The following is a 13772-nucleotide window of genomic DNA, read 5'->3' as shown; positions in this document are numbered from 1 at the left end:
GATACCTAGTGCTATCCACTATATAAGTGGATGATCATTGAACTAACTTTTTTTCTGCACTTCCAGATTTCTAGAGCCCAGTAGATCATTTTCTGCTTATCATAGCAAAATGTTCACCTGAGGTAGGAGTGATGCAAGTCCCAAAAGATCTGGGTTCCAGTCCTATTAAACGTACTATCTTGGACATTGGACAAAGCATACATATGTTGTGGATAGCTCCACCCTCTTGTTTTGATGGTAGTTCCACTCCTAGGAGGGGCTGCCGAGGAGGAGTGAATATTGTGAACCTTCTGTCCAATTGTATTTGTAAAATAAAGGCTAGAGTCAGTGATTAGTCAGTAGAAGGGGAGGTGGAGAAAAAGGCTTAGGGGAGGAGTCAGAAGAGGAGGAGGAGTCAGAAGAGGAAGTCAACGGGAGAGAGGCTATGGAGGCAATGGAGAGCCGGAGGAGCCAGAGGAGCAGGAGGTGGAAGGACAACAGAGGAGAAGAAAACGTGGCCTAGGAAAACTGCAAGTTGTAAGGGATCTCATAACTGGGGAATAGAGTAGTGCAATGGTAAATCTGCCCAATCTAGGCTTGCAGTTTATAATCATAAATATTGAGTTGTGTTTTCCTTGACCAGACTTGTTTGGGTCGGAGATTTACCACAACATACATATTTTTAGTAATTTACTGATTCATTCATTGGGGGGGGGGCATATATGCCACCGTGCATATGTGGAGATCAGAGGACAGCTTTCCCAAGTTAGTTCTCTTTTGAGTGTGTAGGTCCTGAGGAACAAAAGGTCAAATGAATGACATTTGAAATTTCATACATGTGAAGTGCCTACATCAGTCCCATTGGTTGTCAGCTCAGTCTCTGTCTGCCCTTATGTGCCCAGGTTAGTTGATTCTGTGGGGTTTCTTGTGGTGTCCTTGACCCCTCTGGCTCCTACAATCCTTCCTCCTCATCTTCCACAGGATTTCCCAAGCTCTCCCTAATGTTTAGCTATGGGTCTCTGCATCTGTTTCAGTTGCTGGGTAAAGCTGAAGTGGAAATTTCTGGTTTCTTTGGAAACTCAGTTATGTCATATGATGTTTTGCTGGGGCAAGGAAGTGAAAAAAATGTTTTGTTGAAGCAGCCACGGGTGAGAAGATGTTTTGCTAAAGCAGACATGTGAGAGGGCATGTGATGTTTAAAAAAAAACCATAAATATGACCCCACAGACAGTGGGAGGAGGCTCTGGCATTGGCTTACCTTGTAGCGTGTTACTGATATTTGCTTGTCATGACCTCGTAGAAAGTAGTCAACCTTGTAGAAAGTAACTCACCAAACAATTTCTTGTAATATTCCAGAGGCTTCTTGACATTTCTTTGGACTTGGGCCGATAGGCAGAGCCTCTCAGTTTCTTCTGGATCAAACTGCCGTTGCTAATTCATGAATGGTGGCTGCTGGGTGGGCTGATTCCTGTTGCTTTTCTGCTCGAGGACTAGAATTGCCCCCAAAGAACTATTTCTGAACAGACCCACATCCTCCGTTTCCGGTTAACCTTTCTTTTCTACTGTCTCTGCTGGTGGGCCAGAAGGGAGGCTGAAGTGTTTAAGAACCCTTATTAAAGTAGGTTTTGAAAAATCTAAGCCTACATGAAGTCTTTCAGATGACAATTGAGCTAGACACCAATCTACGACACCAATCTACGAGATTGGTATCATTAAAAATGTCATTAAAATATCATTAAAAATCATTTCATTGACTTTTTTTCCATTTGTGTAGAGGAGGAATGGATGGGATGGGAGGGGCACTGGGAAGAAGAGACTGGGAGGAGGGAGGGGAAAGTTTGGTTGGGATGTAAAATAAAATTAAAATTGAAAAACAAATCAGTCAGTGGTTAAACATATCTTTCAAAAATAAACATAGCGAACCGCCGGTGGTTCCGCCCTTAAGGCGCCCACCCGCAGAGGGCGCACCGTCTCTTGGTGCTCGGGTTCGAGTCCCGCCGCCCCGTTTCCCGAGTCTCGTGGGAAAAAAAAAAAAGAGTTTAAAAAAAAAAAAAAAAAGGGCTGGAGAGATGGCTCAGTGGTTAAGAGCACTGACTGCTCTTCCAGAGGTCCTGAGTTCAATTCCGGACAACCACATGGTGGCTCACAACCATCTGTCATGAGAACCGATGCACTCTTCTGGTGTGTCTGAAGACAGCTACAGTGTACTCATATAAGTAAAATAAATAAATCTTTAAAAAATAAATAAATAAACATGACTTTTGTCTCAGTTAGGGTTTCATTGCTGTGAAGAGACACCATAACTACGGCAACCCTTATAAAAGAAACTGCTTAACCGGGGCTGGCTTACAGTTCAAAAGTTTAGTCCATTCTACATAAATGATATTTCCCTAGGAAATCAGCCATTTTCACTTAGCAGTAAGAGAAACTTGCAAAATAGTTAGAAAATAAAGAAGTGGAGTCAGAGGTGCCAGGGTCCAGTGCTGAAATAGCCAGCTCTTCAACTCGGGAAAGTCACTTGTTTCTGAGTAGAATGTTTTTAATCTGTAAAATAAACATAGAAACACTCTCCAACCTCATCTTAAAAACCACAATATTTTTATGAAACTTAATGGGGTTCACATAAGGTTTAACTGGCAGAGTATGTTTCTAATGTTACTGGTAATTCTTCCAAAGCAGAACCTTTATTTGACACATCTATTACCATATTTGACACATGGCAAGGATCTATAAATAACTGCCAAAAGAATGGAGAGCAAAGAAGGTTAAAAAATTTCCTTTGTGAAATGAACTGAACTTCAAATATTCATGCTCCAAATTATTTTAAATAGTCACTGTGTCATTTCACTTCAGATAGCAGACAGTGCAATTAGCAGCGTGTCTGCACAGCTAGAAACATTGCCATTTAGTCTGGGTTTTATTCACGATAATGAATATTAATGCGTTTTGACTGAATGAATGGTTCTGCTGGAGCAGTGCTGAATACAATGTGCTCATGCTACTGTGATGCTTCTGACCCAGGCAGAAGACGTGTGCTTCCACCTACAGAGCACCAACCTTTCAATGGCAGCCCCCGCCTCAATACAACACAATGGAGAAGTGCTATGTAGATTGGAGGCACAAGTCAAACCTCCACTGATTAGTGTCAGGCAGTGGTGGTGTAAGCCTTTAATCCCAGCACTTGGGAGACAGAGGCAAGTAGATGTCTTGAGTTCAAGGTCAGTCTGGTCCACAGAGCTAATTCCAGGATGGCCAGGGCTACACAGAGAAACCGTCTTTAAGTCTGGATCTCCTTTGGAACTCTAGAATAATCCCCTCCTCTCATTCCACCATCTAGTTATGTGTGTTATGTGTCCACACACATATACATAATATATACATATAATTCCAATTTAATCCTTTGCTTTGGAAATGCCATAACTCTCGTGGCTGAATAAAACTCTGGTGTGTATGCTTCACCTCCTTTAGTCACTAGTTCTGCTTTTTAGATCATTGTAAATTGTGCAGCAATAAATAGAAATAAAACCATATCTCTGTAGAATTAGACGTTGGACCTGGGAGTGGGATAGCTGGTTCCTCCAGTAGCTGTATTTCTGTTTGAGACATCAGCATCCTGATGCCTACGGTAGCTGCCGCAGTTTACTGTCCCAGCAGTCTGCATCCTGGCCTGCGTTGTTTGGACTTAAGCCATCCTGACCAGGGTGAGGACAAGCCTCAGGAGCACTTTTAACTTGTATTTCAGTGTTTACTGTCGGTTTGCTTCTCCTTTTGAGAACTGCTGTTCAGTTCATTAGCCCTTTTACTGACCAGATTTGAATGTTTTTGTTTTTCTTCACCTGTTTGCCTTCAATATTGAGTAGCTTATTCTGTGCCAACATAAGAATGTTGGGCATATTAATTTAATTCTGTTTTTTTCAAGATAGGGTCTCACTATGTGGCTGTCTGTCCTGGAGCTATGTAGACCAAGCTGACCTTGAACTCAGATAACTGCTGCCTCTGCCTCTCAAGTGCTGGGACTAAAGGCATGTGCCGCTATGCCTGGCCTAATTTCTTACCAAGTAATTTACTAATTATATTTTCATCTCCATTTTACAGATGGAAAACACTGTGTCTGGATGTGGAAATCTTGCTCTGTAGATTGAAATCCATGCTCTTATGGTCTCAATCAGCCTAGAACACACATGGATGTTCATCAACTCAGCATTGTAATGTAGAATGTGATCTGTCTTCACTCTGGTCAGAATGGCTCAAGAAAATTAACGCAGGTGAGGTTGTAAACTGTCGTGACAGTAAACTGGGGCAGCTTCTGAGGGCATCAGGATGCTGGTGTCTCAAACAGAAATACAGCTACAGGAGGAATCAACTATACACTCCTAGATCCAAAGTCAAACTTTTTTAGTTCTTCCACAGAGATCCTTGTTTTTTGTTTATTGCTGCACGATTTACAATGATTTAAAAAGTAGAAACCAGTGAATGAAGAGAATGCAATTCATACACACACTGGAATTTTATTCAGCCACAAAAGAAACTGAATAAACTTTGGGAATTATGATCACATACTACCTGTAGCTTGATTTACGATTAGGTAAGACCAGATCTAATACACTGATTTGACTTCTTAGGCTGGGTGAATGGAGGGAAAGGACAGTAACAAAGATATAATACACCTAGGTGCAAGAGGATGTAGTGACAATTTGGGATTCTTTAAATACAGAAATAGTCTAAGCATGTGTGTCTGTTTTAATCCCAGGTGTTAAGGATATGGGGCTGCTTCTGACTGACTCCAGCAGCTGGTTATGACTTGCCTCGTGAAGAGGCATGGTTTTGTCAGCTGCAGATAGTTTCTGATATTGTGATATTTGGAATTCTGGGATCTTTTCAGCGGGTGTATAACTGCTAAGGCCCCAGAGGCAGGGTTGGTTGTGATTCCTTATTAGTAGTGCTTGAAGAAAGAAGACTTCGATTCAGGAATCTCACACTCTCTCCTTCCTCTATCCTTTCTCTCCCGTCTAGTAATGGGAGTGAAACCATGGGGATAAAGGGTGGGAAAAAGAACCCACAAAGTAGCAAAGACCAGCTACAAGAGGATTTGAATGTATTAAATATCTAGAAGTCCCTAAGAGAAATGTTTAAGAACAACAGAAATGAGCTAGGAATTAAGAGCCCTTGCTGGTTTTCCAGAAGGCTTGGGTTCAGTTCCCAGTACCTTACATTTGTAATCCCATCACCAAAGGAGCCAACATCTTCTTTTGGTCCCTGAGGGCATCAAACACAGAGAAACTTGGTAGAACTGAAGAACTGCCCCTTACAAAAATATACATCAGGAAGGTCAAACTGACTGTCAGGACATCTGCCAGAGTTAAGTGCTGAGTCCCATTTATTTTGCAGAAATCATCTTCTGGAGCTGGGCACTCTGGAGAAAAAAATCTAAAACACAGTGAAAAAGGTATGTAATTTTAGTCAGAAAAATTCACTTAAAATTGTAGTTTTGTCTGTCTTTTATCAGGAAGCCATTTAATTTTTAAACCACTTAGCTCATCTATAAAACTAAGTCCAAACACCAAATCTAAAGTGTTGTCATAAAAATTGAGTTGTGGCAGAGTAAATAAATTGATTAACAATGAAAAACCAACATCATGATACAAAATCAGTTAAGCAATTATTGTCACTGAGGAAAGGATGGAGATGAAGGATGGATATGGATATTTCCTCTCATCTTCAAGTTTGCCATAAAACACAAAGATGATAACTTTGTTTTCTTAGGAGGGAGACAGAATTGTCCACAAAAGTTATGTGTTCAACTCTGGTGAAGGGGAACGTTACTTAGTTGCCAATTCTGTTTAGACTGGGAAAAGTAATGGTTATATGGCTAATTTTAAAGAAAAAAACACAAGCTAGGTACTGAGACATATACTTAGAATCTCAGTGCAAAGACAGGCAGATCCTTAGGGCTTGCTGACCAGTCAACCTAGCCAATCTGGCCAGCTCAAAAAAAAAAAAACAAAAACAAAAAGTGGATGGTGCTTGGGGACGATCCCCAAGACTGATAAACACTTGATACACACACACACACACACACACACACACACACACACACACACAATAAAGCGTGAGGTAAATGACAAGAGATTGCATTTAAAGACCACTACAGGTATAATTTTTCATATTTTTCTTTTCTACTCATAACTCACAGCACAGATGGCAAGAGTATAGGTAGTAATATAAAATAACAGCTGATGTTAAAAAAAATAACAATATATTCAGCCATAAATTAAAGAACAAGTTTTATACAACTTATGAAACATCATTACACAACTTATAAAATCCAGATGGTGAGGTGTCAGTAACAGATCTATGGTTTTAGGAATTCTTTCGCTGAGTTGCCCAGTAGTGAATAACTGTCACAGCTTTTCCAAAGGATCTAATCCAAACTAGGTATGGTCCAGCACACCTGTTAATCCTAGTACTTGGGAGGTAGACTCAAGAGGATGAGTTCAAGGCCAGCCTGTTACATGACAAGTTTGAGATCACCTGAGCTATACAAAGCCCTATCCCCTACAACTACAAAACAAAATAGACAATAATGACCCTAATCAAGGGAACTTAACTTGAGGCCTTCAAGGACATTTTGGAGACATCAGAAAAGCAGTTACAGAAAAAAAAAAAAAAAAAAAAAAAAACTGCAACCTATCTGGAGAAAAATTCTTCATCTAGTAATTAATGCTTGCCTGTAAATCAGTCTATCATACACAGCTGATGCTATAGTATGGATCTGAACTCTCCCCACAAAGGCCCAGATGTTAAAAGCTTGCTTCCTTGTCTGTGGTACAGTTGGGAAACTGAAAACTTTAGGCCAGCCATTGTGAGGTTTTTAAGGCATTAGGGGTTTGTCCTCAAAAGGATCTGAGAGGCCCAAGTCTGGTACTCTATCTTCTGCACCCAAAATGAGGTGAAGTTTGTTTTATCATGTCTTCATGCTACTATATCTACCTCATCACAGGACTGAGGCCACAAGGCCAACCAATCTCAAAGTGAAACTTCTAAATCCATGGCCCCAAATAAACCTTTCCTCTTTATAAGTTAACTTATAATAGGCATTTGCTACATGCAGGCAGTATAGGAACAAGAGAATTACACAGAAAATAAGTCAAAGAGCTACACAATTTTAAAGTATTCTTTAAGGACTTATAAGGAAGCAAAAGATACCATAAATGGAAAGAAGCCAAAGTGACCAGACAGTGCAGTGTAAAAAGGTCCGGCTGCCAAGACTGACAACCCAAGTTTGACTCCAGGGCCAGCATAATGGAAAGCGGAAAACTGACTATCACATGGTGTCCTCTGCTGTCCAGAGTACATCTGACCTCCATACACAGGACTGATATGTGTGCCTCTTCCCCAAATGAAACTTTAAAAAGCTGCAAGACAGAAGTAAAAACTCAAAAGATCAAGTCATTTCTCCACTTAACTTACTAAATGTTTTTGCAGCATGGGGCTGGAGAGTTGGCTCAGTGGTTAAGAGCACTAGCTGCTCTTCCAGAAGACTCTCAGGTTGGATTCCTAGCACCCACCCACAAGGTGGCTCAAAACCATCTGTTCTAGGAAATCCAATGTCCTCTTCTGGCTACCTTGGGCACTAGGAATGCACATGGTACAGATATATATGAAAAAGACCTACACATATAAAGCAAATAAAAAAATAAAGGTTTGTAGCAAATTAACTGCATCCCTTTAGAAACACTTGCATTTCTTTGATAAAGAATTTCTGAGCCAGGCACAGTATCACAGGACTGTAATCGCAGCTCTTAGGAGGTAGCGGCATGAAGATCAGGAATTCAAGTTTATCTTGGGCAAACAAATAAAGTTTGAGGCCAGCCTGTACTAAGACTGTCTAAAAAACAACAAAAGTCAGGCCTATACAAACACATGAATATACTTTCCTTGCTCAAATTTTCATTTCAAAAATTCACTTGGGGCTGGATACATTGCTCAGTGGCAGACTACTTGCCTAGAATGGGGGTTTCAATCCCCATAATAATTTTAAAAGATTCATATGCCATAACTGGAAAGCCACTACTTAAACTGTCTTAAGCAGTGTACTGTTATGAGCTAATAAGAAATCTGGATCTTGACATTTTAGGAAAGGTCATTGTTTTCTACAATTGACCACTTTTCTTACACACAGTAAGCAACAGAAAAGCCACCTATTACTCTAAGGCCAATCCCAAAAGGAATCCAGCAAAGAAAGGCTGCCACTAATAGAATTTTAAATTATGACCAGCCTATAATATTTTATTGTCAAAGGCTTTGTAGGCTCGCCTTAACAGGAAAAAAAAAAAAAAAACAAAAAACAAAAAACAAAAAAAAACCAACTACTACTTTTGTGGAGAAGCACTCAGAAGAAAAAAAAAAAAAATCAAGACCACAAAATATATTCATCTATTGCCACTACATCTTTGAATGTTAGAAAGCCCTCAACATAGACAGGCTGTATGTTTTCTAAAAATACTTTAGAATGTTTATTCATACAGCTGAGAACGTATTTCCCTGTCACTGTATTTACTTCTAGTGATAAGTAAAAAGATCTGCCCACAACAGCCTCATTTCTGTAAATCCTCAAATCCCTTATAACCTCTTGATCTAGACCAGTTAGTCCACGCAGTGACACCACATGGGCTTTACAGGAGTCTCCCGAAAAAATTTTCCTACCATGGAATTTTCAGACTGTAGGATATATGCCTTATCAACAATGTTCTCTAGTGTAACAATTAGACGATAAAACCAGAATAGAGCAAAGAAGTTATACTCAAACCTTAGGCTTTATCATCTAAATTCTACTACTTTTACAACAGACAATACTCAGCTTAAGCTCTAGATGAGAAGTCTTTCTAGCAATTAGAAAAAGGATAAGCATATACATGTTAATAATGTTTGATTTCTTTTTTTAAAAAAACTCAGGTCTAAAGATGGATGAGTTTAAATTTAATCTTGTTGTATAAAACGAATACCACTGGTACTAATGCTGAAAAACTAAATTACAAAGCAAAAAACATGATCACAATTTAAATTCTTTGGATTAGTTATCTTCTAAGCCCCCCACTTAATACAAAAATTTATAACTTTCCCAACTGAGCATGGAACTGGTAATAGTTTATATGTAAAAATAAAGTACTTTATATATATTTTAGGAACTTTGTAAATTTCCACAGCTGTCAGAACTGCAGGGGGAAAAAAAGGCAGGAGCTGAAGGTACAACAGTGGCACAGTGTGACAGGAACAAACACTGCTAGAGACATGATGTCTATTCCTCTACTGTTCAAAAATATCTCAGCATCTTCTAGCTTCACCGGATTTTCAACTGTCAAACAAGAAAGATTTACTTCTCATCAAATGAGTCCTAAGATTTCTAAAGGATGGACCTCAGTTATTGGGCCCCCTTTACATATAAGGCCAACACTGGTTTTAATTTCCATTGGAACAGGGGAACTTTCACTAGAGTGCTTAGAATGTTCAGGGAGGAAAAATTCCAAATCTTTTCTAGTCCATAGGGAATAACCAGAAAGTTACAGAAGATCCAGAACTCATTAGTCGTATTTGATTCTCTCAGCTAGGCGGTCCTCCTTGTAATGGGAAATGATCTGAATCAGTATGGAACAGTTGATGAGAAGAAAGAACAAGCCAGCTAACCAAATAAACAGGAAGGTGTTCTTTCCTTGAAACTCCAGAACATACGCAGGAGCCAGCCATAAGGCCTGTCCTATGAACCAGAGCATTAGGAGGACCACAGCTCTTTTCCAAGGCATCCTCACTAGTGGCATCACCAGAGGCAGAAGGCAGAGGTACCAAAGAAAGTACTGAGAGGTGCAGACTTTGTTAAAAGACACAAAAATGGACGTATGAAGAAAACAACAGAAGACAAGGTCTCTGTAATAGGCAAAAGACGCGGCTGAAAGCAAGATGAACTGTGGCAGGAAAGCAGCAATCCCCAGCGTAAAACTCCACTTGCTCTCTGCAGTCAAATACAGCATATAGAAGTATGGAGAAAAGTTATGTCGGATATCCCTCCTAGTCAGGTGATAAAGGTAGGTGTGCTCCAAAAACTCCCAGCCGTATTTATAGTAAAAACCGAAGCTCAGGGCAAAAAACGTGAGTCCTGCAACTGCCACGAAAAGCAGCACAGCACAGCTACACAGCCTCTTCAGGAAGTCGTACAAACGAGCCTGGAAAGAGTACCCGGCTTGCCGAAGACCCTCGTCATCGTCGCGCTCCGGCCGCAAATGGAGCGCTATGGGGAGGATATAGGTCACCGGATACATCTTCATGTGCACGGCGAAGCCATAGAACACCGCGGCACACGCGATGAGTCGTTTCTCTATTAAGTACAGGGTCGTAAGCACCAGGGAGGCGACGATGGAGTCTGCGTTGCCTCGGCTGGACACCGCCATGGGTAAGGGGTTAAGCAGCCAGAAGACGCAGTAGCCACAGGCCTGGCGGCGCCCCAGCCCCTTGAGCAGCAGCAGGCGGTATAAGAGGAAGGCGGTGAGGAGATCGCAGCTGATGAAGAGAAACTTGCCAAAGAGTTCGCTGAGGTAGATGTTGGGAGTGAGGAGCCAACTCAGGAGCGGGGTGTAGCGATACGTCGCCCTCAGGTAAGGGGAGCGCCCTTCCGTGACGAAACGCGCGGCGTCCGTGAACACGTGGTAGTCTATGTCGGTGTACCTCACGAGCAGAGTCCGGTCCTGGAAGACACCGTAGAAAACCAGGGCGACCCGGGCCAGGAAGGCCACGCCGAACACCCCGGCGGGCGGCACCCGAAAGTTCAGGATCCATTCCCCCCAGTGCCTGGTGTAGCTCATGGTCTGAGTGCGGGCCCACCCGCCCGGCCCCGGGTCCACACTGAGCCCCGCTCTCTAACCGTCCTCCGGCTCACACCCCTCGGCCGCCGGGAGCATCTCCCCCGCTAGAGCGCCGACGATAATAACCGAGGAAAGATCACTTCCGCCTCGAAGTCCCGCCCCCACGGTACTTCCGGCCTACAGCCTTGCGCCGGCTCTCAGCTGTCTCCCCGGAACTATTGCCTTCCTCGGGATTGGCTAGATAGCGTCCGCAGCGTCCTCCGCCGGAGGCGGGATTTCCGGTTCTCCAATAGCAACACTTTCGCTGTCCGGAAATCCCGGAGTGGCTGAGTTATCTTGGAACTGGGTGAACTTTGTTTTTAGTAACCACCGCCTCCGCGTTCCCCACTCGGGTCAGCTGAGGAGGACTCCTGACACAGTGAGCTGCGATCTGCTGCTACATCCCGCAGATCTGGCTTGGAGGACTGAGAGTGCAAAATATAGATGGAAAGAACAAGCCTAAGATAAAATAGTTCTCGTGTTTTTACCCTGATAGGAAGGTTCCTGCCAAAATACGTCTAGATTGTCACCCCTGGAGTACTGTCAACTCCGTTCTTTTCAAGCACTCTTCAAGTAGGTCAAAATCGGCCCTTCACCCATCCCGTTCAACCCTACCACTATTAGTTTCGTGCCAAAGAATTCAAACTCTTTCATTCTTTTTTCTGGTTTCTTAACTGCACTTATAATCAACTTTTAAAAACGTAATACTTTATTTTACAATGTTTTCCGTTTCAACTAAATTGTTCCTGAGAGTAGAAAGTCTTTCTACTTTATTTCTTTGTACTTTCTTGTAATGTATTACAGTCTCAGACACATGGTAACTGACACAGACTGCTTTGATCTTACAAATTGCACCTGCTCCTAGGGAATGTCTTTTAGATTACTATAGAAGTGGCTCCTTTCAGCCTAGACATCTCTCATCCTACACTTCACATTTATCCTTTGAATGAGCCATAGGAACCTTATAGTCATATTCTGGTATTTCAATGCTTTGATGTAATTACATGGTGTAGATTAATAACTACCTCTATTCATTTTTTTTACTATGCATTCACCATATATACCGTGATAATACATTACCATTCAAATAACCTTATAACTAAATTGTAGGGTTTTTGAGAGTAGAAAGCATATCTTTATTTATATGTACTTTTATGTATTACAGTCTCAGACACATAGTAACTGACACAGACTGTCTGGATTGATATTACAAGTCGAGCCTGTCAAGAGTTATTTGAATGGTAGTGTATTATTATCACGGTATATATGGCCTAAATTATTTTGATTCATTTAGTTGTTTGTTAAGGACTTATTCCCAATTGTCAGACATATTAACTACTTTTTAATGTAAAGTAGATATCCCTACCTTTATTGATGAGCAAAATCAGGATTTATGGAGAGTAATAAGACTCATAGCCAACTAGTAACAGAACTGGAATTCATAGTAGGCCTGTCTAGCCCAGGATAACATAATGATTGTGTGATGAACAAATAAAGTGTTGATATAGAATTCTAATTTCCATTTCTTTTTCTCAATCTCTTCTTTAAGTTTTTCTGATATTCTCTGTCATTGTTACTCTTTATATCCCTGGTTTGATACTTTTCTTTGTGAGTTGTAGGTAAGTAGCTTAGTTTCTGTATGAGAGAACTGTCTGAATATAAAGTAAGGTTTTTTGGGTTTGGTTTTTTTTTTTTTTTTTTTTTTTTTTTTTTTTTTTTTTTTTTTTTTTTTTTTTTTTGTATTCTGGAAGAAAAGCCTCAGCTAATGCTCCCTCCATGGCTGGCCTAATAAGTAGGAGAGACACTAATTCCAGAAGGAAAGGAAACGGCTAATCAAATGAAACAACCTGTCCCTGGAGTCATATGAGTGAACTGTAGAAAATGGCAGAACTCTTGAACTGATACCATTTCCTGCCTTAGGGTCCAAACCTGTGAAATGTTTCCCACAGATATTTTTTTAGAATATGTTAATTCTCTATTTTGTACTAGCATATGCTAACTGCTTCACCCTTGGTTATATGTATTATATACCACTTATTTCTGTGTGTAAAAACTACAGATTTGAGGTCAGCTTATTTCATCTAATATGTCTTATGACTCACATGTAGTGTTTTCTAAATGTCGATTTATTAATGATTAGGGACCCAATTTTTCCCTCTTCCCTTTGTCCTTTCATCTTAAGGACCAAGAGTCAATGATTATAACCTGTTGTTTCTTGCCAGAATATTTGGGGTTGGATACTGACCACAACTTTCTCAGACTAATGGTAGGTAAGAATACATGAGAAGTCTATTACTCTGAGGCCTGGAGATAGAAATGCCCGCTGATTAAAATACATTTCCAGAGCCTTGAGGATGTGTAAAGAAAACCATCCAAAGAGTGTTTCCTATAGTGTGAAAGGAAAAATGAACTAAAAAAATCACTGTTCAAATGGGGCAGTGTCCAGTCCAGAGCAATTTAACTCCTGGAATTAGCTAATACAGTTTTCGGAGTCCTGAGTCTTAGTATTTATTAAATCTTGCTGTTTAAGAACTCAATTTGCAAGCCTTAGAGGTGGCGCAGTAGGTTAAGGTGCTTACTGTAAAACCTGACAACCTGAGTTTGATTCTCCTGACTCCACATGGTGGAAAGAGAGAACTGAAACCTGAAAGTTGTTTTCTGATGCCCACAAACCCTTGCATGAGCAAACACACACACACACACACACACACAAATAAATATAAGTTTTTAAATTGTGGCATATACCTTTAATTCCAGCACTTGGAAGGCAGAGGCAGACAGCTCTCCGTGAGTTCCAGGACAGCCAGGACTACACAGAAACTCTGTCTCAAAATTAATTAATTAATTAATTTAAAACTTTCCAAAAATGTAAAAATTGAATTTGAATGTATTTGTTAAGGG

At 40.8% G+C, this 13772-nt stretch overlaps 1 protein-coding gene and 1 long non-coding RNA gene across 2 annotated transcripts; one reads left to right on the top strand and one right to left on the bottom strand.

Annotated features, from left to right (window-relative positions):
• Positions 1-385: 385 nt before the first annotated feature.
• On the top strand, positions 386-5428 carry LOC143434737 (uncharacterized). The gene is made up of 3 exons (XR_013104470.1): positions 386-516; positions 4075-4244; positions 5368-5428. It is a non-coding gene; the product is annotated as an uncharacterized LOC143434737 (long non-coding RNA).
• Positions 5429-6113: 685 nt separating this feature from the next.
• On the bottom strand, positions 6114-12374 carry Pigm (phosphatidylinositol glycan anchor biosynthesis class M). The gene has a single exon (XM_076914506.1). The coding sequence runs from the start codon at positions 10830-10832 to the stop codon at positions 9561-9563; it is 1272 nt and encodes a 423-aa protein (XP_076770621.1). The 5' UTR covers positions 10833-12374; the 3' UTR covers positions 6114-9560.
• Between the last annotated feature and the right edge of the window lie 1398 nt (positions 12375-13772).

The sequence above is a fragment of the Arvicanthis niloticus genome, chromosome 16, assembly GCF_011762505.2.
Source record: "Arvicanthis niloticus isolate mArvNil1 chromosome 16, mArvNil1.pat.X, whole genome shotgun sequence".
NCBI classification, from domain to species: domain Eukaryota; kingdom Metazoa; phylum Chordata; class Mammalia; order Rodentia; family Muridae; genus Arvicanthis; species Arvicanthis niloticus.
This window is presented reverse-complemented; position numbering and strand designations above follow the sequence as displayed.

Coding starts and splice junctions, on each gene's coding strand:
- Pigm (XM_076914506.1), bottom strand. CDS start 10,832: ATGAGCTACACCAGGCACTGGGGGGAATGGATCCTGAACTTTCGGGTG.